The following is a 26892-nucleotide window of genomic DNA, read 5'->3' on the forward strand; positions in this document are numbered from 1 at the left end:
GGTCAGACTGGCTGAACCGAAGAGCAAGCTTGGCAAGAATACTGCATTGCTTAATACCAGGCCTTTAAGTATGTCGGGTGACAGAAGTTATGCAGAGCAGCTTGAAACTCATCAGAGACATTATTTTACAGGATCAAGCCCCCTGTTCCATCACAGGTGACCGACATTCCTTAGTACTTTGCATTTGCTTTCAATAAGCCAAAAGTACTAATATCTATGAAGTGATCAAAATCCGTGTATGAGAACCAGATTTCGAATCCTCTGCAAATTTTATCCTCTGAGATTTCAGATTTACCTCCCCATCTCTGACAAATAAGTGTGATCAGATCAGACTGACGTGCACAGAACACTGGAAATTTTCAGAAAAGTGCCAAGAAAGTCTTCTGGAACTGCATTGCTGCAAGATTAGCAGGCCAAAGACGTCTCTGCTGGTGAAACTGTGACTGGGGGTACACACCATTAAGTGTTTATCTCTAATAGTTGTTGATTAACATTTTCCTCAGTTACTAGTGGATTTGAAAATTGTTTCTTCTTACCTGTGATGCAAATACATCATTCTGCTTCTTTTCCTGAGATGTTCTTTTCTTCCTAATTATCAATGTTATCTTCTCCAGTTAACAATGGGTCTACATTTGGATAAAATCTAAATATATTTATATAAGTCCTTAATTCTGGCAATAACCCATACATTTTCTCCTGTACCATTCAACTTTGTTAGAGCTTGTCTGCACCTTCCTGCCTATGCAATTAATTCTTTCCTCTTTGTCACTATTTTGGAGTGACAAATGTGGGACTGGAAGGAAGGGGAGTAGCCCAGAGCACTGATTTTTTTTTTTTTTTCCTTTCAGCTCTTTCTCCTTTCCGCTTAGTCCAAAATCTTGGCACATTTCTCATTCATGTTTGACCATCAGCTCAAAGTAAACAGAGCTAAACCAGAACTCTTTTAATTCTCCTTCTTCCCTTTCCTCTTCCTTCTCCACGCGTCACGTTTGATTCCTCTTTTGATCACTTTGGACAACACATCTTTCTTATTGCTCAGGCATGGATATCAGCTTGGGTTTGGACATCCTTGTTGATGTGCAGTCTAACTCTGAATTGCTAATCAATATTAAATACTTTAATTAAAAATAAATTTAAATTAATACAAATCGATTGATTAAATTTAAGTTAATCCCTAATTTTATCCAGGCTGTGATACAGGATTGTACAGTGCACTTACCAGATTGTCAGCTAGATGAAGTTTTGTGCTTTGAGGGAATCCCCCCATGCAGAAGGAATTCCTTGCTCCCGCTGAAATCCAGAGAAGCACTGCCTTGGGATCTACCTCGAAATGCCCTCTCCTCTGGGACGTTAGCCTAGATGTGCCAGCAAAATGAGCACTGATGTGCTGTCTGCATGGTCCAGACATATGGTGGGCATTATGGTCGCTAGGGGTCTGGCCTGGAGGACCTGCCAGGGGTGTACAAACTGCCTGGGAGCGCTGGTCAGGGAGGAGTTGGGCAGGCTTGGGGGCCCAGAGGCAGAGGGCAAGGGCTGGCTGGGTTTGCTTTGCTCCCTCTTCCACAGGAGCCTCGGAGCAGGGAGGAGGCCGCTCAGGCCGGGGTGGTGTGGGGTGAGCAGAAACTAGCACCTTCGCCAGGCTGATAGCTCTGGAGATAAAACTGAGCGAGGGTATGTGGTGGAAGGAAACAAAAAGGCAGTATTGGAAAGGTGAGGAAGAGCAAAGTGAGTAGATGAGGAGTTTGAGGAATGCAGTTTGGGAATGAGCCTGAGATGGGAGGCTGTGGGGCAGAGGGACTAGAAGGGAGGAATGGTTGTGGGAAGCACAAGGGAATTGTGCTTCATGGTAGGAAGGCTCTGCAGGAAGATCTGGGTAGGCTGGACCTACGGGTTGAGGCCAACTGTATGAGGTTCAACAAGGCCAAGTGCCGGGTCCTGCACCTGGGGCACAACAACCCCAAGCAGCGCTACAGGCTGGGAGATGAGTGGCTGGAAAGCTGCCTGGCAGAGGTATCTTGTATCAGAAACAGTGTGGCCAGCAGGACTAGGGAAGTGATTGTCACCCTGTACTTGTCTCAGGTGAGGCTGCACCTCAAGTACTGTGTTCAGTTTTGGGCCCCTCACTACAAGAAGGACATTGAGGCCCTGGAGTATGCCCAGAGAAGGGCTACGAAGCTGGTGAAGGGCCTGGAACACAAGTCCTGTGAGGAGCGGCTGAGGGGTTGTTTAGTCTGGAGGAGGCTTGGGGGAGACATCATTGCTCTCTACAGGTACCTTAAAGGAGGCTGTAGTGAGGTGGGGAGGTAGGTGTAGAGCTTAGTGATATGGTTTAATGGAGGACTTGTTAGTGTTAGGTCATGGGTTGGACTAGGTGATCATGGAGGTCTCTTCCAACCTAAATGATTCTGTGATTCTGTGAGATAGGACTTCTGGCATGGGGCAGACATGGAGTGTGCTCTTTTATGAGCTACCTCATGATTTTATTGCAGGTTCCACAATATGGGGATTTTTTTAATGATGAAAAAAAGAGTTATCTTAAAAAAGATCACATTACGCTCCCTGTTCGTTTAAGATGAGTTTCTGCTCCTCACAGCTGCAAAGAAATTTGGAAATTTTTTCCCAAAAGGTAAAAATATGAAGTAAAAAAAAATAAATCCCCAACACAGATCATGCTGTTTTTGAAATAAGACCTGGCTTTTGGATACTTAGAATTGGCAGAATAAATAATTGGGAACAGGAAGAATGTGGTGTTTGTTTGAAGTAGCAGTTTAAGGTAAGAAATATGCTTGACGTGAAACAAGCAGGGCATAAGGACAGAGTTACATCGTCTAACTGTGCTTGCTGAGTGCATTCATCTTGCTCTTTGGCCTGTGTGCTATATAAACTATGATAGTATTGGAGAAAGAGCCTGGTGCTCCAGTAAGTGAGATTTCAAAGACAATATTTCCAAATTCTGTATGTAACAATCTAGACCATAAGGCTGGGCATCTGGCTGGTCTGTAGAGTAAACCTGTGTGAATAAATAAGAGAGCAGTTCTGAGTTTATGTCCCAGTAAATGCAGCTCCAATAGGCTCTACACCTGACTATAACCGATGAGGCTGTACTTCTAAAATTTCCTATCTTCCCATGAGGGCTGACTTAACAGTTCCCTTTTCTGTTTCTCCTTAAATTTCCTGTGAATTTAATTGTTGGGCTTTTCCTACCTTTTATGTTGAGTTTAGCTGTAGGTTTTGGTGGTGACCTGCAGCCATACTGCTAGCTCTGCCCGTGCCAGAGCCCTGCAAGTGCAGGAGCTGCTACTGCCACCCACAAGGAGCAAATGAGTGAGTGGACAGGGGCTACTGCTGGAGGAAGTTCTTGCAGCTCTCCAGGCTCACCTCACTATTTTGGCAATCACAGGCCAGCAAGTCTGGTTATTAGGGATCTACCTCAGCTTCTCCCCCTTTGCCTTAACCCTTTCTTTCTCCTCCCTCCCCCTGCACATCTGACTACGTTTATACTTGTGTTTGCAGAGCTCTGTTGCCCATGTTTCTGAGAAGCTTTCAGGCAATTTTGCTATGAGGCTAGGTGTTAAAAGCAAATAACAGATTTTTTTTTTTTTTTCTCAAAGATTTGAGTGAATGGTCAGTGTGATGGTTGAGGTGGCATGCCATCAAAGGATTAACTGCCTCTGGTAGATTGCTGTGTAAAGATAAGTGAGTCAGGATGGTTGTTGATTGAGTAAATACACCTGAATTGTGCTTCACTGTGTCAGTTTATCACTCAGCAGCCCGTTGCGACTGCTACTTGGACAGAGATTTGTAATAAACTGGAGTAAGGTGGCTATTATGCTGAGGTAGTGTGAATTAAACTATTAGAACTTAATAAGACTACTACGCTTTTTTTTTTTTTTTTTTTCTTTTCCTTCAATTCACTTTTACTTCAGACACAGAAGTACAAATGAAGAAGAAGGATTGCTTTCTTTTCCAGGAGCAATACCCCTACTTAGATGCTCAAGATTCAAAGAATGTTCTTGGCTTGCATGTTAAAGAAACATTCACTGCTTCTTCACAGTGACTTCTTCCTACTGCTTGAAGAGTGCACAGTCCCACAAGTTTAAAAATCTGTGTGCATGTCCCTGTAAATTTGTCAACATATATATTTTTTTCTATTCATATTTTTATGTTTTTTTTTTTTTTTTTTTTAAGATTAACATTAAAAACTATAGCCAGTTCTTTTTCTAAATTCCCATCTTGTATATCTGGAGGTGTTAGACTTTTCTTCCATTGTTAACAGCAACTGCAAAAAAAAGTATTAAAATATAAATATGTGTTAAAATACAAAGATGTATTAAAATATAAAAAGTGCCTTTAAGGATAAATTTGCTGATAGATAATTTGTATTAAATTGTTCTGCAAATGGGATTGAGAACAGGACAGAAGATCCTTGTTTTATTTATCTTCCATGTTTCTCTGTTAGATTTTGGCTTTTTGTAGATTTTTCTCAAGAATGTGTTTACTGAAAATACAGCATGTTAAGCTACAGCTGAGAGGGAAGTCCTTGGATTCCTGTTCTTTTTCCTCAAATAACCTTCCTGACGGCATACACACGTTTTGTATGTGGTTTACAGAAGCTGCATCTGGCTCAGGAAGTCTCCATAAATGAAAATAGCTGGAAACTGGGCAAGTGTGGGGAGAAATGCCATGGTTGCTTACCTTTTTTTTCTCTTCCCTAGACCTCTGGACAGTGTTGGAAACTTGCTGCTGGGCAAGTTGACACAGCATGGCTTACCCTATCTATGCCCTATTGCCTTAATTTCCCTAAGTACAATGAACAAGATTTTCTCTCCAGCAGTGCTTCTGGAGGTGACTTACTTGTGAGGGTTGCAATGGCAAGGCACATCACTGGTGTCCAACTGGAAGCCTGCTTTCTTGGGAACCAGGCAAGAAGGTGTATATGGGGCAAGCTCAGCAGTTGGCAATCAAAGGGAAGATGAACTACATAGTTTCAGTCTGTCAAGAGGAAAGGTGTGGTAGAACGATTTCATGGCATCATCTGACTGCCAGTATACCGGTCAGATTTAATCATCACAAAGAGAGTCTGGCTTGAGCAATGAGAGCGTAGTCTTTTTTAGGAGTTTATTCTGCTGTCTTAGATTGGCTGCACAGGAACTTCATCTCTTGTACATTTAGCTTTTCTTGCTTCTGCCCCAAAGGTTCAGATACTGATGTCCAGAGCACAGAGCACTGGTACTGTGGAAGATAAAGGTAGAGATTTTGAGCTTTATGTTCCTAGTAGCCTGTCTTACTAAACAGATGGGGAGCAGATGAAGCTGGCAATGCTATGCGTACTGAAGATTCACAAATACAGATGTCTACTGGTTTCTGGCTATCTATGCCCATTTGACTCCTCATCCCATTTAGGAGAGTAGTTGTTGCCTCAGCTGTGTTTCTGGCTGATAGCATATATTTCCTCTGTTATAGTTTTCCTCACAGTAGTCATAGAAATCTCTGCTTTTAGTAGCGAGGTAGAGTTTTTCTGGTCGGTTTGCATGGCAAGTTGTGGAATTAGTCTGTGTACTGTAACACCTGTGCCAGCGTGCATCAGAGCTCATCCATCCTTCTGAAGAGTCCATAAGTAATTAGTGAGAGGCAAAAGCAATGTATCAGCTGGTCAAGTTTAGATTCAACAAATGTGAATGAAGTTCTGGAAGGAGATGAGAAAAAAGAGAGGGAGGGGAGCTTTCCCTTTTCACTGTTTACTCGGTTCCTCCACTGAAAATCTAGGCACCACATTTTTCTCCATCAGTCTTCTTACTGTTCTTTGTCTGCAGACTCTTCCTTTTCCTTTAATAACCCAATTCCATGATATAATAACAATAGGGCTGAAAATTATATGGTTCTTGAGTGGTAGAGTCAGTACAACCCTCTATGCCAAGGAAGGAGGTATGGGCTGCTGTTGAAAACTCAGCCTCAGCTGGAATATCAAATGGCCCAGGTAGATGAGGACAATTCCATCTGGTTGGGTGACCTGGCCACTGTGCACATCCTGCCCTGACTATGAGGGCAGAGGAGCTGGTGAGCACTACCAGGAATACTGGGAAAGAAAGAAAAGAAGCTGGGGACTCCTGCACAACCCATCAACAGGTAAATACATGTTTTATAAATGCGTGTCATTCTGTGACAGTCAAAATAATTAAAACCTAAGCTTCTTCTGCTAAATGTTGAAGATTATGTTACGTGTTGGAGGTTACAAAATGTGTTGGTGTATTTATTTTGATCATATTCTTTTGGAAGGTGAAACTATCTGTCTTTTTAAATAGATCTTGTCCTCAAAATATTGATTCCATGAGGTGAAGTAAAATAATTATAACAATAACAGAAACTCCTTTTGACCTACCTGTTGACGTCAATGAGTAGTGACAATTCCCCTTTTCTAAATATGCAGTCTAAGTTGTGTGCTTTACTGCTGATGTGCTGTTTTATTTCTGAGTGGTTTGTGTTTGTTTTCAGACTGTGAGATGACCAACTTCTGCAAGGATCTGCAGTCCCACTGTACCTAGAATGAGCTAGCTGGTACATTAGGAGAAGGATGAAATTCTTGGAAAAAAAGTTCATTTGGCTTCTCAAGAAATATTTTAAAAATTCATCCCAGTTCCACCATTTTTTCCAGTTAAAATGAAAACTTGAAAAAGCATTATGGAAAAAAAAGAAACTTTGTTATTTGCATGATAAAATATTTTGATGTTTTGATAGTAAACCAGCTTTCATTTTACATTTTGTTAATGATATTTAAACAGTAAGTTTTCCTGTTTAAAATATTTGACACTAACCACTTCCTTTATGTCCAACAAAATGTTGTTGACGATCTGTAGCTTTTTCTCACACATTTTCAGTGCTTTCATGTGTTCATAACTAAAGGAAAAGTTGGAAAAGTGAAGGCAAAGGAGAGAAGGGAATTTCTTTTGCTTTTCTTTTAACTTTTCCTACCAAGCATGTAGTCCATCCCTTTTTCATCTCTCTTGATCTTCCCTCTTCTTTTCTTGCTCAACTCCATCTCACAGCAAATCATAAAAAGAGATATACTTGTACAGTTCTGTTTTCCCTTGACTTCACTACACTTTTTTCAAGAAGTAGCCACAAAATTTAAACTATCACTGTTATTAAATTATGCTACCAATATAAAGTTGTAGGTAATCAAATTTGATCTTTATTTAAGTTTCAACTGAAAACGATTATGTGAAAACAAAATTTAGTTTTCCTTTATTAATTCACTGGCTTGTGTAGATTAGTATCAGTATTGTTTAACTGGCAATTCTGATGCCTGCTCAAATTAAGATGCTATTAAATCTCTTATCTTTCTAACATTTTCTTATTACTTTCCAAACCAATCACCTTTTGGACTGAAATGTCCTGTACTTGATCCCTAAGAACAGACAACTTTTTTCCTTTCTTTCTTCCTTTCTTGTTAGAAAATTAGAGGGAAAATGTTTTTGTTCACTGTATATTATTGTCAGAGATAAAAAAAAAAAAAGGTCTTCACATACATTTTGCCTACCATATTTCTGAGGAAGGTAGAAGATTACGATCTAATCCGCACCAGTCATAATCTTTGCAAATTGGTTTTGTTTAGTCTCTCTGATAGATCTTAGAAAATCACAGTACAGTCATATATATTGCGTTTTCTATAGGATCTTTCTGTAAAGCTCCTCAAGTTCTTCACTAAAGTTGGACACTGCGTGTGAGTGAGTAGATTGCTTAGGATACATCTACAATGTACTGAAATTTGGGATTGCAGACTATGTTGTTAGGTAACTTTAAACTGCTTGACTACGTGCAGTCATGGCAACATGCAACCTACTTGTTCTTAAATATTTAGTGTGTATCCAGACCCCCAAAGCAGATTTTGTAATTTGTGCTAAATGTCTTTGTTGCTGTGCCTGTCCTTTTATCAGCACCTGACCTGAATAGTACTTCTTCAAGCATGTCTCTACAGCTGTAGTAATCATCAGGAAAATTTGCACAGGTAATAATATAGCAAACATAATGACTGACAGAAAACTGTGTCTTTTTAATACATCCCTGTGAACCTTTATCTGCATATATTAATTTCTGTCCTTACATTTTCTCTTCCAATATTTTTTTATCCAACCATACATATGCACTTGTAATATATGTTCTTTAATGTCTGACAATTCCTTTATTGTATTTACCAGTCTGACCTCTGAAAATGTTTCTTTTGATTAGAGATGGCCCATAGTACCATGTAGGTTTGAAACAGCAGAAATGGCCTCCTTGATTTATTCCTAGCCTGTTACTCATTACATCAGTTTTTGGCCGGAGGTCAGCAATGCAGGTTTCAACTTCTTGGCTTCTTGACTAGGTAGATCCTGATATTAGAAAGATACATGTACACAAGGGTAGTATAAAATTTAATGAAGACAGATCATCTTTGTATTCAAATTTTAAACTGGTCTTTACTCATGAAATGGAAGGCATTTTTTTTTTGCTTGTTTGTTTTTACCACTTTCTCAAATTTATTTTGAGTATTTCATAGAAATAAAAGCATTCCTTGCTATAACTTATTTTGAGAATGTTACAGATTCCCTAGCTTGGTTCTGTAATGTATGTTTACACTGTAATATTTTCGGTTGCTCAGCTTTGTAGACTTTCTCTCCTGTATTCCTTCAAAAGATTGTATGTTTATATCTTTATGGAAATAGATCTATTTCATCTGTGTCTGATTGCATTCTCAGATGTTGAAGTACAAAAAAAAAAAAAAAAAGGAAAATCACTAGTGTCTTTTAACTGTGTCGACCCCTAGGATTTTTACATTATAAAATGGAAATTGTAAAATAATTTCTAGATTTGCTAAATCAAATAGGGTTGTATTTCCTGGGATATCAGTTCAATGCCAGGAAAAATTTCCACAGTTAATGTCTAATCATATCCCCTTGGGAGACAATTAAATTGATTCTGGTTTGAAGTAGTCTTGTTTTAAAGAAAAAAATACTCTGTAGCTGGACACTTCAGATGTGAAGTCCATACAGTAGATTCACCTAGGTCAGATACCATTGTTAAAGCCAGTATGTATTTCTGATTTGCTATTAGGCCCCCATGATCTTAGTTATATATATAGGGGACAAATATATATATATATATATGTATATTTGTGTAGTGTTTCTGGATACTCTCGAGCCCAATAAGGGAAAAGGGAATCTGTCTTGACTTGAATGGACTTTGTCAATCTTAATGTTCTACAGCTGTAACAAGAAAGATAGTTTGTTTAACTTTTTGATTTAAACCATTTCTAATATTATGTTTCTAGGAATTAATTTGTTCATATAAATCCTGAGCTTTCTTGAACAGATGGTGATAGTGATGACAATGAGTTTGTTATTGAATGACATATCGGAAATATGAGTCCAAAATAACATATTTGATGGTCATCTAGGAAGAACCTAATTCAATCACAAAGATATTTTATTTGAAAAAGTCTGTTGCAGCCTGAGGTTTACTGTAAATTTTTTTCAGTTTCAGTGCTATTGATCACTGAGTAGACTCCTAGTTGTGTAGTTGCATGGTGCATACTCTTACAATAATGTTTTTCTGAACATACATTTTTGGTATTGTAGTAAAGGATAAATTCCAGCTGCATGGAATTTAAATTGACTAGTAATATTAGGTGACAGTACAGAACTAGATGACGACTTTCCTTATAAAAGAGACTTAATTTGCATTTTGTTACTCTAGCAAAATGCCTCACAGAATTGCATAGTATCAGAATAACCCCAAATTAAAATCTCATTTAAACCACTTATAGCATATGTATCATTTTATTTTGCTTAATTTGTTTAAATTGAAAAATATCCTAGTAGCAGTCTGCAAAAATAATATGAATTTTTTGTCTCAAGACTTTGCAATAAATTGGTGGAATAGATAGTAGTTGTGACATACTGATGGCTGAGACAGCACATGTCAGATAAAGCTATATAACCTGACATTCCTCTGCTTTCTGCTATTTCTCTTAGCAGAAGTAAAGACTGCAAAAAACAGAATTGTTTATTGAGAATGATATCTGAAAGCTGGTGGCAAAGCCGTTGTCTCAGATGCATGAAGTATTTTGTATGTGAACAGATTACGAAATGCCTTGTATTTCCATGCTCTTCTCACTTGCAGCACAAAATTTCTCAATTAGTGTTTGTGTTTCTATTAGGGGTTGTTTTATTTGCTAGGGATGAGAATTTAGAATTAATTTTAAACAAGAAAAAAAAGTCTTTAGTCAAAGCAGTCATCCTTAGAGTAGGAGGATTAGATTTTGTTATTCAATTAAAACTGTTTGGATTTTATTTTTTTCTAGGAGTCAGGGGATATGATCTTTTAGCTTTGTACCACTACTTGATATCCTCAATTATAGAAGGTCATTAAATGTGTTTAAATATCTTACATGAGGATTGTGTTTTCCAGGAGAACAGCTTGTGTGTACAATATGTATGTTAGTGCTTTGAACAGATTTATCACTAGATATTAGTAAATTTGCAGGGATGTGTGTGGTGAGTTGAAATAAATTAGGGGGCCATCTGTTGCGGAGGCTTATATTTATGCTCTTAAAGGCCAATTTTAGCCCCAGGATTACTAGAGTTAGTTCAAATGGTTGTGGATTACAGATACAGAAGAGAGATTGTAAGAGTGATATAATTTACTCCTGTTTTGGAAATAATCTAAGTGCGTAAGGAAGTATATGAACATGTAAATCAAATTGTGTACATTTTTTGCTGAAAATTCACATAAATTTTACTGAAAACTGCACTTTTAGAACATATTGGAACTTCGCAATAGCAGTAAGATTAAAATTTGGTGCTGGTGAAGAAAACTTGTTTGAGGGTATATTAGTATTGTGAAAAAATGGACAAAATAGTGTGTTTTAAAACAGATGTGGAATAGACTGCTGTCCTTGCTGTTTTGCTTGCTAATTATTCTATTAATTTATAAAGAGACTCTCATGTAACAGGTTCAAGCTAGTCATGCCTCTGGGCATAAGTGAACCCCGAGCTTGAAGAAGATTACTTGTTTTCTCCTGGCTCAAGACCAAAGTTAGGTCTAACAAGAAGGAAGAATACAGATGCATGTTTCTACCAATTTAAGTCAGTAAAACTTGTCTGCACTCTACTTGCAACTGTATTCTTTAGCTATGAACTGATTTTTGGAAAATCAGAATGTGCTGTCAAGGCAGGTCAAGTATGAGACCGCCAAATGTGTTCATCTCTATCATACTTTCAATAGAAATGTTATAAAGTAATAGATATGTATTGGACAGTACCTGAGTAAATAAGTGGATTGAGTATTGAAATGCTGTCTTTGTCAAATTGCTCCTTTGATGAATGCCTAAATTAGCAATTCATTACTGCCTATATACATCCATATTAATAAAAGCAGGGGAAGGAGGCATGTGGAATACCAGACCTGGTGCCATGGTTCCAGCTGTACAAAAAGATACTCTGCTCTGTTCCTGGTTTTGCCCACTTTGTATTAGGCTCCAAGATTTACTGACACTCTTTTGGTTTTTCACCTAAGGCTCTTTATTCTGGAGATGATGTACTTCTTCCTTGTCATGCTTTTCCCCCCACAAGGGTGTATTTCTTTCCCTACTTTGGCATTCCTTTAGCCCTTGATTCATTACCTTTGCCTGTAGGTTTGTTTTGCATATATTTCTGTCCATTAAATTATCTATGGTGGAATGCTGTTGCATTTCCTCCTCCATATGTTTTGCATCTTTCAAGTTGAAAAGTGAAATGTGAGAAAATATCTAAAATAAAAGATGTAAAACAAGGTATGTGTTTGACAACAAAGGTGTTGCTGAGATGATTTGCAATGTGTTTGGGATGCACTGCAACAATACCCTGAGAAGGGTATTAGTGCTTATCTAGACTTTCTCTAAAATATGTTATAGCGTGCCATTATTACTTTTAAAATTGACTTAAGATAATTTTTCATCCAGGCCTCTTAAATCAGTGAAGAGTATACAACAAACCATTTTTTTGAGTCATTTTTTAAGATCTATGGCAGAATCCACTGTTTACTGTATTAATTCCAGTATCCCAACACTTCTGTTATTGCAATCAATAGAAACCTTCCAGTGCGTTCAGTTCTGCCACGTTATCTTCTTAATGGCACAATTAAAGTCATGCAAAGCTTTTCCTGAGAACACAGTAATAAAAATAATGTGTACCTGGTAGAATACCTGGGTCTATGTGCACACCAATATGTACTACAGGCTTCAAAATGTATTTTTTTTTCAAGGAAAAAATAAGCTCTGAATCTTTCAGATTTAGTAATTAATCAATGGCAACAGCTTAGGTATGTTGTTCTGTTGTGCTTCGTCTATTGACTCTGAGTCAATGTTCATGTTTCCTTTCACAACTTTCAATAGAATCAGGGAACATAAGAGCAACATTTTAGTGTTACTCTATCGTACATGAACTAGTACCTCTGTGAAAATACTCTGTGAAATATTCAGTACTCTGTGAAATATTCAGTGTAAGTCTTGGGGTATGCTGTAGAATAAAATAGATCTTGGTTATGTGGTTTCGAAGTTTCGGTCTGGATTGAAAATATTCTCTGATTTTGTATATATATATGTGTGTGTGTGTGTGTGTATGTAGGTTGATAAAAAAGTATAATTTGGGGGGGGAATTTAATTTGAGATTTTACTATTAAGAAGAATTATCTTTGTATTATTTCAATACAAGGAGAATAATTTGGTTTATTGTTTCCTCTCTGTATTATTTCCATTTTTATTGCACAGTGGGAGTCTGCTATGACGGGCTTTGCATTGTGTTCTCTACTTCTGTTTTAATTTAACAGCCCTTGCAAGCCATTTTCTTTCAAAGGGTGGTCATTACAATATTTTGTCTTATAACAGCAAGATTGACTTTAGGGAGTAGAGCAATAAATTATTTCCTGCCCTTGTCCTGTTAATATGTACAACACATTTCTCTTTTCCTTGATCGCTGTCTCCTTCATGTTGCTGTTTGCATCTTTTCGTAAAGTCTCCTTCTACGCTAACTGTCCTGACATGCGTTAGAAACAAGGAATGCTTGACATTATATAAAACAGGAATAATCTGATTTAAAACAAAACAGTAAATGGTGAAAAAGTTAACTGTGCAAAAGGTAATATGTATTTCCTGTAATCCAAACAGGTTGTGCTGGAACTTTTTTCTAGAGGTTTATGAAATGGAGAAATGGAAAGAGCTGCTATTCTGATGGTGACGATTAAAAAGCAAACTTGAAACCAGAATAATATTATATCATTGTATAGAACCTGCATTTGGTCACTAATTCATCTGTGCAGCCTTTGTCTTGGATTACTCAAGCCTTCTCTTTATTTAGAATTTGCAGGTTTATGGTCCATGCTTTAGTAGTTTATAGCTCTGCGACCATATTACTTATAAAAGAATCGAAAGCAATCTTCCAACATGTTTACAGCTCTCCCAATTACCTTAAGAGCATATGCTTTTAAAAAAATTGCTTCTCTTGTAGACACAAACAACTGTAAAAACCTCAGCCTGAAGACGAAAATGTTCCAGCACTGGAAGTTTATTTTTAAATTTAATAGATCAGATTTTCTTTTAGGGTTTGGTAATTTGTTGAGATTTATTAGAGCAGTTACCAGATTTAGCTATGTATAGACATGGACTGAGATTTATAGCAGAAAACACTTCCCGTATGTCGAACTGGGGACTGATGCCAGGCTGCACTGTGCAAGGCAGTGTGTTTTGAATACAGGATAGGTTTCCTTCTAAATTTATCACCTTTCACTGCTAAGGGGGTGTTATTATGCTCGTGATACGTGTTTTCTTGCAAATGTGCTTCTGGTTCAGTTTCCTCGCTACTGAGACTTTTCTATTTTAGTTCCCCATGTCACGTGATCCTCCCAGCCAGTGAGAGCGCTGCCGAAGTAATGGCAACAACCTTCTGGGATAAATGTAAGTGACAAAAACTCCTAGCTTCTGCCAGTTTCTGTCGCTCACACCCACTTTTAAACGCTGCTTTTACCCAAAACTTTGCGGGGCACACCTAGTGATGTCTATGGAAATGCTTAGAAGTTGTTTGGTTTTGACTTTTTTTTCCTCTTTGCCTAACGTTACTTTTTCTTACTATGTTCCTTTTTTTCCTGTATCCTGCAATGTAGTTGAGAAGCCTAAAAAAGCAACATAAAACAAAAGAAATGCATTCCAAGCACTGCCTAAAGTTCATTTTAAGTTGAATAGGGAATATTGCAAGTGTAGTAGTATTTTATTTAATTTGTGCTTTAGGTAGGGTCAAAAATCCCAATCTGCAGTTCTGAAAGAATGAAGTGATTCGCCCTCGCCAGCCACAATTGATTATTTTGGTGGAAGGAAAATAGTAAACAAAATGATCTGAAATCACACGGTCACGTCTTGGCAAGTTGGCTGGTACTTAGTGAAAGGATTTAATTCAATTAAAGGGCAGTCAGGTACACAAGGCATTGTATCATTTTCTGGGGAGCTTATGAATGAAGTGAAATACTGTATTTTGATCTCAGCCGATGCTGAGCCATAATTATCCTGTGTGATATTTAAATTGTGTTCATTGAGATTTGTCATATGCTTTTTATTTCAGAGGTTGTTCCTGTTAGAGTTAGTGTTGTCATTCTTTTTTTTCAATACAGTGTCTAAACTTTATAGGTAAAGTTTACCTGGTAATTCATAGTGAGTAGAGTTTTTGTCTAATTTATTTATTTTTTTTTAATTAAGAATAAATGTTTGTGGGAAAGACCTGTTGAAATAAGTTGGGATCTCATGATTTCCCATCATGGCCTCTGGCTTGGAACTTGTATCCTTTGCAGGTGCAGAGACCATTATCACACATTTCTTTATTTTCTCTGTGTGTTACTCATCTATACCCTAATGACCATGCATTAGACATCCATTTGAAATCTTTTTCTTATTTTTTTTTCCTCCTAAAAATCCATTGGTTACAGAAAAAATTTACTTAATGTTTACACTGAAGTACAAGAAGGACCGGTGAGGCATGTTAACTTATCAGTGCAGCTCCTCCCCTCATCACAAGAGATGAAGGAAAATTGTATGTTCCAAATTATGTTCTGGTTTGCTGCAATATAAACACTCCTTGTCCTGAAGTGTCAGAGGCACAACAGCATCCATGTGTAAATACTTGTCTGAGGAGCTTATTAGAAAAAAACACCTTTGTTATGCTAGTTGGATGAAATTTAGGAGCTAATCTACTGCCATTTTTGTTTAGAAGTTTAAATTGTTGGGTTGTTGATAAAGCATTACACAGGCAGGAAAGGAGAGTGCCTATACTGCTGTTTTAAAAAGTGAATTTGTATATTAGATGATAAAACAAGTTCTAATTCAGTTTCATCTATTTGCCTTTGTTTCAAGACTTTGTACAATGACAACGTGCACTTAACTGGAATTTTGAGACTTCACCTCACAGCAGGACTTCACGATGCTTCCCACAGTTTAGCACTAAGGCTTGTGAGCATGAGTTCCCAGCATGAAAGATATGCTAATTTCTGTTGTGACCAGAGAAATTACAAGTGGTAAAATTCAAATAATTGAATTAGAGAATCCGTTTTCACATTTTTTTTTTTTCCCCTACTGGTTTATTTACTACCTTCATTCATGCCCAACTGTTTTTGTTTCTTGAAAGAAACATCAGAAAACATCAAGAAAACACCTTGTTTTTACTGTGAGGGCAGTCAAACGCTGGCACAGGTTGCCCAGTGGTTGTGGAGTCTCCATCCTGGGAGACATCAGAACCCACCTGGACGTGGCCCTGAGCAACCTGCTGCAGGTGACCCTGCCCTGAGCAGGGTGCTGTGTCAGATGAAGGGGACTCCAAAGTCTCTCCCAATCACAGCAATTCCATGATTCCTTGAAAAATAACACTGTTGATTTTAGGGGAGATCAGAAGTCGAGTGTGGATTGGAGTCTTAAAATGACACCCATATTTTAGACCTTGTCATTTTGCTGTCTTGGTTCAGCCAGCAGTCATTCATTCATTTGGAGTGATAGCTGTATATGTCTTGTTGGCACCTTCTCATGCAAGCCATCTGAAATGTCACGTATAGGGAAGCAGCTACTGACAGTGAACAGGTTTCCTTTTCACCTTGTCCTCATGGCTATTCAGACTTACTTCTGGCAGCCGTTTCTTGTCCCATTCCTTCTTTGCACTGTGTCCTCAGGCACCACAGGCTGGCACGGGGAGAGACACCGACAGAAAGAGAACGAGAAAATTAAGAGTAAAATTAATGAAAGTACTGTGGGAAAAGCAAAAGTAGAAAGTGAAGGGACAGAGCCAATGAGCACTTCCTGTGGATATCTTGCTACCATATTTGAATCTTACTGCAGGATCACTAGAAGCTTTCAAAGGTAATGCCTAGATGTGCGGAAGGATGTGAAGAAACAATTATCTTGCAGGCTCTCAGAGGCTACAGAAAAATTTAAGCTCCAGTCCTATACACTATGTGAGGAGTTGTAGTCTGCAGGTCTTATGAATGGTACAAGGAAACATGACATGGTTTGGCAATAATGGAAGTAGAAGAACAGTGAAAAGAGGTACAAAAAAAATCTAAAAAAGTATGTATATATACATATGTAAGTAAAAAATGTACTTGCCAAACATTAAAGTATACAGAGTTCATTTAATACACCTCACACTAACATATGGATATCAATTTTAAATAAAAATACCCAAAGTTAGTAACTTTACTTGTGTTTAGAAAAAGTGATTTTTATTTTTTCTGCCATAAAGAAGTAGGTGATTTTGTTTAATACTACTTATCTTCATGAAACTTAAATATTTGCCCTGAAAGTTATTGCTGACACAAAACCAAATGGGTGTTACTGTGAATAAATTCAGAGTGGAGCTGGAAATGTAGAAGGGTTCAGCCTCCAAGGGAGGGGTAGGCTAAGACAGGTCCCTGTTTGTAAGGAGCACAGTGAGCTGGCTACTTGGGGTGAAGGCTTGGTAGTAAGGACTACACTGAGTGACTCAGAGGGCCATTTCCTTTTCTAGCTCAATAGCATAACTGGAATTTAAACACAGTATTTTTCCTCAAGAAGGAACAGTTTAAAATATGAATACATCTTTTCTCACCAAATTATTAAACTTTTTTTTCTTCCCTTTTTGACAGCAACACTGCAAATGAAAATGAAATTTTTACAAAGTTTTTTGTAGGGGGATATGAGCATTTGAATTTTGCAAGAGTAAAGTAAGATATGTTGTTAATTTTGAGAAAACAACAATAACAACAACAAACCAAACCAACCAAACAAAAAAAAACCCACCCCACATTCCAAGGAGCAAATATCTGTAAAAGCTCATTCTGGCAACATTCAGTTCATGATAGTAACTAGTCTGAGAAAGAAGATAAAAGGAGGAGGAAAAGATTTTCAAATAATTACATGATAATAAAGAATTTACTAGCTTCACAAGATATATTTTTCTTTTGGTTTATTTGGTGATTAGCATTTGCATAGTATAACTTTGGGAATTTGCAGATCTCTGATTTGAAAAAAAAAATCTTTTTCATATAGGATTTTAAGTTTAATTAATTTCAATTTCCTAGGCCTATAATTTGGGTCAACTCTATTATTATTTTCTTCCCAATAGTTTCTGTTGTTACTATCACTTACTGCAGAAGGTAGATTAATGGCTAAAATGATGGACTCTTATCAGTTCCCCAGTTAAGTACATTCTATAGTCTAAATGTTAAAACTTGGGTAATTTTTGAATGGAAGATAGTATTTTTATTTTTTAAATAACATTTTTGTGGGATTTTTCTCTATTTTTATTAATGTGCAGATTTTAGTAATTATATTTATGCAAATTCCTACAGATAATAAAAATGTCATTTATCTTGTGTTGGATTACCCTAAAATATTGAATAGAAAAGAATAATCTATGGAGAAGTAAGTCTAGAGACTATGCAGATAATGTTTCATATACTTTATTTTCTAAAAGTCCATTTAGATTTCTATATACAACTACTAGTGTTGTGTCTATTCTATTCTAGATAGCTTTCATTCGTGATGTTTTTGGCTCTCAATAGCATAGCAATGTTTTCTGCATAAACTGTAACAGGTTAGATCTATCAATATTGTGTCTTAACTGTTTGCTTCAGTCTTTATATCCACTATGGCAGCTAAACATAAATATTGCGAGGCCAGAATTGTTTGGGCTTGTATTTTGGCATTTTTTTTAAGCCCTTGATTTGAAATCCAAATCAACACAGAATTAGGATCTTGTTTGGATTTTTTTTTTCTGGTTTTGTTTTGTTTTCTGAAAGCTCGTGTAACTCCCATGTAACTGCTTACAGTTTTGGCTTGTATCTTCTTCAGGTGGAGGTATAAAAAACTGAATGTGGCTTTACAAAAAAGATCACTAAGATTTGATTTTACAGTGAAAAAGTAGGAAATATTTCATACGTGGGTCTCATTCTATTAACATCATCAAGTTTGAGGTAATGGACAGAAATGATATTTGTGGGCTCATCTTACTCTGTTGCTATAAATCAGCAACCTACTCATTCCTTCCAAAATACTATAAATCTCAGACCGTGCTGCTGCCCAGTATTCAAATACGTTCACAACTGGTGCCAAGCTGTATCCTCACCATCCAAAGAAATCATTCAATTTCTACTTGTATTTTACCTCTGGATGTGTCAGAAGAGCCCTTTTTCTGTCGACGTTGATATCTTGCCTGGACACTTTCGGATGTGAAATTTACCCTGAAGCCTTGATTTCGCATGATCATTAGAGAGCTGATGGCACATTTCACAAGAGTAAAAAGCAGTAATATTTTTGTCCCAGCCAGTCTGATTACTCTGTTTTGTCAACCTAAATTCTTTCTGTAGTTTAAACTGGATGCATTTCAGGTGGTTTTGTTTCTTGTCCTAATCTGTTGCATACATTGCTATATCTTTGCACTTCAGTGCTGTTTCTGTGTTATGCCAGTTCACTGGACACACATAAGCTTGCATGCATACACACAAATGTATGAACACAAGAGGACAGCAAGGGCACCACTTAAATGAAATTCTGTAATTATATGACACATGAGTTCATAATTATTTCATTAGCACCTTATTTTCTTGGTTAGTCTTCTTAAAAGATTTGCTGTTGCTTGCTGACACAATTTTGTATAGAACAAAAAAGTGAAATTAGGAAAAAATGCATCAGGAAGGTTGGTACATAAGTAATAGAACAATATTACTTTATACTTCCTTTTGGACTTTTGACAAAGGGCTGTCTTTTTAAAAAAAATATTGATTTGTTTTCCTTATTTCTTTTCTCTTGAAACCTAGCAACATGAAGGATGTGCTTGTAAAAATGTCTTTAAAAATAAAACAGAAAAAGCTAGAGAAAGCTAAGTCAAGAGAGACGCAAGAAGAAACTTTATGAATTAGGTGGTGAGTCAGTTATGATTTTTTTTTTAAATGAGGAAAAAGCACAAGTAACTAATCTTTCTTCCCTAAGGGGATTAAACTGAGGCGAGTAAGACAAACCATTAAGCAAATTTGATCTTTGGTAACTTAAATGATTAAAAACTAGGCAAAACATCAGACGACTAATTATGCTCAAGGCAGAATTTTTATGCTTGGGAAGTGTATACGTTATGAAGTGAGCCAATATCATCTGTCTGGTGTTATACAACCCTTCATCCTGTCCTGTTGCCAATTGTAAAATAACCTAGTTGGCCTAGCCAGGTCACTTTCTGCCCTCCCCTTTGAGTATCAGGGCTGGGGTAGGACCATGCTCTCCCGGTGTGCCCTTCCTGGCAGGTTTCCAGTCATCAGTGACTGCCCCTGGGAATGTCTGGCAGCACCGTGGTGGGACAGTGAGGACCAGATGTCCCTGGTGGCATGTAACAGCTTGGGACTGCCTCCCTGGTGTAGGCACAGTTCATGTGTTCCTGTGGTGGTTGACTGGAGAAAGAGGAAGTAAAAACCATCCAACCAACCACTCTTGGGTCCAGATCCTAATGGGTCCCTGAGGGGTTGGGGTGCATTTGGGACACTTTTGGAGCAGAGCTTCCAGTTTAGTTTAACCCAAAAGGAATCTGTTATGCACACCCCAGCTGCTCCACATACCAAACCAGTGCACTGGGGAAATCACTTCAAAACCTCACTACTGTGAAGAAAGATGGTAACATGGACACAGCTTATTTTAATTAACTAATAGCATTCTCTGTGCTAGCTAACTAATCTGTCACTAATTTGTCTCAGCTCTGGGTCTACTTTGGCAAATCATAATTCTGCTTGCAAAAGACTTGACCATCATATGAGCCTGCCTATTTCTACACTTAAACCCACATCTGCTGTCATAGAAAGATCCAAAGGAAAAACAGACATTTTGGATAAAAGTGGAACATTATTTCCCCCTTGAAAATGCCTTAAATCTAATTATGTCTCTGGTGATAGAAGGCTCGAGGTACTGTTAGTTACCTCCAACATGAGATAACATGACTGAGTTACGGTTAGCTACCCCGAGGCTTCCTGCACACGCAGCAACTCACTGGTTGTAATCTCAAGAGAGAAGCAGGAATTTATTTCAGCATAGATAACGCATGAGGACTTACTTTTGCATAGACACAAGTCACTGTGCATCTGCTCTGTGCTGGTAAGTTTTTGCTTTAGTTTCACTTATTGAATCCAGCCAATTCTGGATTGGCTGAGCTGTCATAGCAACCAGATTGTGTAATTTGTTCACAGTGTTTATCCATGTTTATCTTAAAGCCCAGTTAGGCTGTTTTTCCTCTCATGGACAAGCTGATCTAGAGCTTTGCCCCTCTGGCAGCTGAGTCTTGTAATTTCCATACTGAATTTGTTTTCAGTGCCAGCTTTCTTTCTTTGGCTTAGACACCTCTTGTGTTTATGCCTAATGTTGCTTTTATAGAAGGCGGTCAGATTTCCTATCACCATTTTTTTTTAGTCAAGTAAGCCAAATTCTTCACCATCATTTATTTAATACACTCTTCAACCTTCAGATCTTTATTGAATTCCAGCTGCCATTTTATAATTTAACATTATGAAATCCTTTTCCAACTCATTGCAGTTGGCCCTCACCCTTACTACGCTTTGTATCATCAGCAAAAGTAGTTATATCAATATACACTCCTTAAGAAAATATTAAACAGCAGAGGAACTAACAGAAATAATTCCCTCAAGATCTCCCTCCACTGAAAAAAAACCTGGCTGATTGTATTTGGTTTTGTGTCCTACCTGTTAGGCAATTATTTTAGCCCATTTCTCTGAGAGCTCTTGGAGACAGAGTTTGCTGAACTACTTAAAGAAATCCAAATAAATTTAATTTACTTTTATATTTGACTATAGAATAAACATCCTCATAGAGAATTTTCCACAATGACTCTTATTCAGATATTGTATTTAAGGATTCTCTAATTGTGTTCTTGGTAGCAGTTTCTGTTAAATTACCCAGAAGAGATGTCTTGACACCTGATCTCAGCTAACTTAAATTTACCTCTCTCTTCCTCCTCTTTCCCACATCCTTTTAAGAGTTGGCAATCCATTTTGTCTTTTTCCTGTCCATTAATACTAAGAGTTTTACCCTTAAAAGTCACCAGCTGCTCCTGGTGACTTCTTATTGTTCTCTTTGATGATTTTTCTATAACCTCTTTTACTGACACTTTAACTTTCAGACAGATACTTCAACAGCCCCCCTTAAGAAAGGTTCTGTTATGAGAATTCCTCTTCAGGTCCGTGCTATAAGCATGGATGCAAAAATTTCATTTAGTTTTTCTGCCATAGCCTAATCTTCTCTCAGTGCTCCTTTTACACCTTTATGTCTCACCATACCTGTAGACACTCTGGCAAGCTTCCTAATCTTGATGTACTTGGAAAAAAACAAGCAAACAAACAAACAAAAAAACCCACCTTAACACTTGCAAGTTATTTCTCAAACTTTTTTTGGCTTGTCTTATCGCATTTTTACATTTAGTATGCCACAGTTTTTATTTTATCTTCTGTTGTCCTCCATTAAGTCAACAAGTTCATTTTTTTGAAGAACTGCTTCAAATAATTTCGCCACATTGGTAATTAAGTGTGCTGCTTATCCAAGTTTCCTTCACATCACTCAGCATATTCTGTGTACTACGTATGAACTCTTTGCTCTTCTACATGTCCATTTGCTAGTTCCTTTACAGCAACTTCTTTATTTCTACGCAATTACTGGTTTTGAAATCAAGCAATATTTTGGGGGATTTGTTGGCTTTGCTTGCCCCTCTGTAGATGATTAATTTAAGAGCTTTATGATTGCTATTAAAAATTGGCTCCTTGTTAGCAAAAATTCTACATACCAGGCACTATCAAATTAATATCTGCTTATCTTGTGGGTTATGTGTTTAGCTGCACCATGAAACATTCATTTATAGTCTAAAGGTTTTATTTTCCATTCATTCCCAAACTTGGTATTTACCTGATTATATGGGAGTAAGTTAATTTGTCTCTGAGGTTTTTGGAACATATAGACAGTCATCAGCTACAGTTTAGTCAGGAATAGTAAAAACATACAGATACCTCACATTCATGTCCCTCTCAGTGCAGGGTTATTTTAACGTTCTAGCTGCCTAAGAGTACCTCCAGTGAGTTTTCCTGTCTTTTTCCTTTTAAATAGTGTTTTGCAATTGAATAGCTTCCTCTGCTAAGTAGATTGTTTTGACAGCTACATTTTGTTTCTTGCTATTTATTCTAAATGAATCTTTCTAAGTTGTACTGTATCATGAATCCCCTGTGCTATCTACTTTTTAATATGTTACATTCTAAAATATGCCAGATACATATGCCCTAGTGACTTTATTAATTGCTGATATGTTGCTAGCACATGCTTTTCTTTTCTGAAAACCACCCAATCTGACAGTATGATTTCTGTGGTGACCAAGTTACTGTATTTGGTTCTGTATATTTGAGAAATGTGTAGTCGAAGTAAAAAGAAGTCAGCTTCCTCTTGCACTTGCAGCCATCTGAAGGAGCTGGAAAAGCCTCAGCCTGGGTTAGAAAGGTCTGAGCAGCAGAGCTGCTCAGTCTTCACATCATTGTGGGTTGCAGTCTGTCCCAAACATGCAGTTCTCCTCTCGGCTTTAATTGTTCCTGGCATCGTGATACTGTGGGGATTTATAAGAGGCACCTCAGGGAATGCATCTTCTGACTGCTGTAACATTTGCCTAATTCCCACGTATGTGTATAGTCCTGTTTGCAGAACTTGCATTGCTGAACAGGAGCTATTCTGACCATCTTGGCTGACTTCCTCTGTAGCACAGCCTATAAGATCTTTCTGAATTATTTTCTGTCTGAAATTATATATATATTTAGGAAAGAAACTCTTTGCTTCATTGTAAGAATGCTTTAGATCAGTCCTGACAAGCAGAGTAGTTTTCCAGTGGGTAATTATCTGTAATGTTAAAATGTGCTGTCTATTTCTGGCCTTGTATCCTGGTAGATGCTGTGTGTCAGTGAGAAATAGAGGCAAATATGACTCTTTTTACTCTTCCATTTTACCCTATTGCGTTATATTACATTATATTATATTATTATTTATTATATTATTATTTATTTATTAGTTATATTATTGCTTTAACCTTGAGGCCACAGGGTAATATTGGGAGTTCATGTTCAGCTGCCTACTAGTACTCCAGATCTTTGTCAGTCTTTTCTCCTTGGGACAGAGCACTATGCAATGGCTTGCACGTGTATATATATATTTTGTGTATATATATATATTTCCTCTAGATATATGCTTTTGGATTTAGCTATAGCAGAAATTTATGTTGTTTACCTTAAGGCAGGTTATATAACAATTCAGTTTGTTTTGTGTCATTAAAAGTAGTATTTTTTATTCATATTTCTTCTAAATGTTTCATTTTTTTCTGCACATCTCATTAGCAATGCTATTATTCTTACATTTATGACACTGAGGAAAATATGAAAGAGTATAGCTGTTAAACAACCTCTGAATCGCAGTAGGACATCCTTGTTTGTTGATGTTTCTTTGTTCACAATTACATTTTTGTAATCTAACACTTTGAATATATGACAATTTGTTTTGTTTCATACTCTTACCTTAATCAAATTGTCTAGCTATTTTATCAAATGCCTTACAGTAGGAAAAGTACATCACACAATGCTATTGCTTCCATCAACTATTAATCTTGAATTAATAGTTGTTCAGGTAGTTTAAAAGGAATCACTGTACGCATAACACTATATAACCTTCTTGGTTGATATTATATTAGTCTCTACTTCTTAATTTAAACCCTGATTTCCCTTAAAAGCATAATCGGACATTGGGCATAAGTTACTTTGGAATCCTGTTTATTCTTTTAAAAATTTTAATGTAATTTCAGCCTTTTTCCCCCCTAGATTTCCACAATGTTTCTGATTTAGTAGAAAATCATAGTTAATATTCAGAGAAGTCATTGGCCAGCTCTTGTAAGACTTCTGGCACTTTTTTTCAGACATACTTGCTAACAAAATGTAATATCAGTAACCATTGCTTAACATTCTTGTGAGTCGTTACAAGGATATAAAAAGGATGCAGCAAAGATGCTACAAGGATGTAGCTTTTCACAAACCATAACCAATTTACTTGAATGCTGCTGTAAATTTTTGTGTGTGTGTGTGCATTGTTACTGAGAATACTAACTTTTCATTCTAAAAATGGTCTGATGTCAATATTAGGATTCATTTTTCTCTCTTAATATTTTAGAAAAATGCCTTCATTGCCTGAACTGCTGCCTTCTTTTTCTGACCCTTTGTTTCAGTCAATAATTTTCTAGAGTTCCTGAAGTGGTGTCTTTTACCTGCTTTCAATTTATGAATCTATTCCTTGGACATACATAAGATTGCAAGTATGGTTTGAGAATCTAAAGTTTTGATGCCCCCAGACTATTATTAAATTTATAATTTTTCACGTGTTGTTCATTAAGTCAAATTTAATTTTCCTTTTTTTTTTTTTTTTGAGCCATGCTATTTTGTTGAATTGTAGCTTTTGCAACAGCTAGTAAAGTATTCTTAAAAAGTTTTCACATGTCATTCATACTTTCTAGGCAAATGCTTGCTCTCAACTGATTATAGTTCTGATTGTTTTCATATCTGTGAAACTCACTTTTAAAGAAGAAAGGATATGTATGTGTATCCTAGTATGTGTATGTAGGATATGTATGTGTAACTAGTTTGGACTTGATGATATTTGTACCTCATTACAGTTAAACTGTTATCATTTGCATCTATATCGTTGTAAACTTTTCTGTTATACAATTATCTCTGCTTCTTTTGTCAAATGATAACCCTATGTTATATCCAGCAATTTTTAATTTGAGAAATTATTGTGTATGATTTGTAGTATATACAAATATTCATTAATACTGATAGCATATATTCCTCATAAGAAAGCGCCCTGTGACAAGGGTGGCTCATATTCTGTGTTTAGTCTTTTGCTGACCCTTTTTCTTCTTTCTTTAGATATTATTACTCTTTGATTTGTACTCTTCTTTCCTTGATATATATATATATATATTTAAATTTGTCTGTCTTGCTAAGTACATCATTAACTTTATTTGTGGTGTACTTCATATATTTAATAACATACTTGGAGTTAAGAACATAAGAGCTTTTCTGGATCTAGGCCCTAGTATCTGTTGCTTTTTTATGGCCACTTTCATCTTGCTTTTCACTTTCTTATCACTCACTCTTCTTTTTCATATTATTTCCTTACCTAGTCTACACATCCCACATATCTCTCACGCAATTTCCTTTCTTGGCATCTCTGCTCCCCAGCCCTCCTTTCTGTCTTTTCCATCTTTCTCAACATTTTCTGTCTCTGTAGAATGATTTACCTTACCAAAATTACTATTCTTGACCTTCATTCATTGAGTGTCTTATTAAGCCTATCCTAGAAGATGTCTGTAATTTTGGAGTGATACGTGCATGAAGAAATATTAGGAATGCAGACTTAAGACCAATTTTTTTCTTATTATTATTTCTACAGTACCATCAGGGTTATAATAATGGATACATGTGGATACAATGACTGATAATATTTTTGTGATCTGTTCCCTTTCCTTTCATGAAACATTTGATGCTGCTAACCTGAAAAAAGCCATCACTGGGGACATGAAAAAATGCTATGGCTGAAATGAAGAACTAATGCAAAATGAATTCACTGTTCTGTATTGTCAGAGTTCATAGATTCTTGCAAAATCATTGAGACTCATGAACTTTAAGCTATGAACCTTAGCCCCATTTCGTAAATGAGAGCAATGACATTATTTGCTTCTTGATGACAGCTCCTTTTCCTTCCATTTCTCCTGTTCTTCCTCTCTTTCCTCGTACTTCCCCATCCTTTCTTCTCTTTTCCATTCCTCACAACAGAGCTATTCTCTTCATCCTAGAATGGCTGTTAAATTGAAATAGCAAAATAAGTTATTTTTCCATATTGCCTGTTAACTTCAGAGGATGTTAGCCTGTTCTGGGAGTCATTAATTAAAATAAAATAGTTATGAAAGAACATGGTGGTTCGGTTTCAGCAATTTTCTTCACTTTTTCTTGGCAACCAGGACAGGAAAGTTGATTTCCAGTTCTGTGTGTATTTGAACCAACATCTTTGTTCTTTTAGTTGATTCGGATGTTTCAGTCTGTGAGGTGGAGAAACCTCCCCTGTGTGTGTATAATGTTTTTTTTTGGTTTTAACCTGTGGATCAGTTTGAAAGGTAACTGATGCAGTGTCTAATCAAGATGCATGGGCCTCCTCCATCCCAATGATGTCTGCTGGCTAAGCCCTTTTGTTCTGCAGAATGTAACATAGCAAATTTTAGTGAAGAAACCTGAACAAGTCTGCCTGAAGAA

General features: G+C 36.8%; 1 protein-coding gene and 1 long non-coding RNA gene across 9 annotated transcripts in view; one reads left to right on the forward strand and one right to left on the reverse strand.

The window, feature by feature from the left end:
- ESR1 (estrogen receptor 1) overlaps window positions 1-26892 on the forward strand; it is a 188778-nt gene that overhangs the window by 8641 nt on the left and 153245 nt on the right. For 4 of the 8 annotated variants that reach the window (XM_080588005.1, XM_080587999.1, XM_080588007.1 and 1 more), the window contains exon 1: window positions 13893-13966. The exons of 2 other annotated variants lie outside the window; for them this stretch is intronic. In XM_080588005.1, coding sequence (XP_080444131.1) covers window positions 13942-13966 — 25 coding nt within the window. In that variant the 5' untranslated portion in view covers window positions 13893-13941. Of the gene's footprint in view, window positions 1-13478; window positions 13967-16274; window positions 20654-26892 lie in introns of those variants that run through there. 2 more of the 8 variants (XM_080588000.1, XM_080588004.1) reach the window with 2 other exon arrangements.
- The window catches only part of LOC308193383, a 46557-nt gene continuing 40348 nt past the window's right edge, over window positions 20684-26892 (reverse strand). Inside the window, exon 3 of the long non-coding RNA XR_013949589.1 lies at window positions 20684-26443. This is a non-coding gene — a long non-coding RNA (uncharacterized lncRNA). The remainder of the gene's footprint in view (window positions 26444-26892) is intronic.

The sequence above is a fragment of the Anser brachyrhynchus genome (genome assembly GCF_964034855.1).
Source record: "Anser brachyrhynchus genome assembly, chromosome: 3".
Lineage (NCBI taxonomy): Eukaryota > Metazoa > Chordata > Aves > Anseriformes > Anatidae > Anser > Anser brachyrhynchus.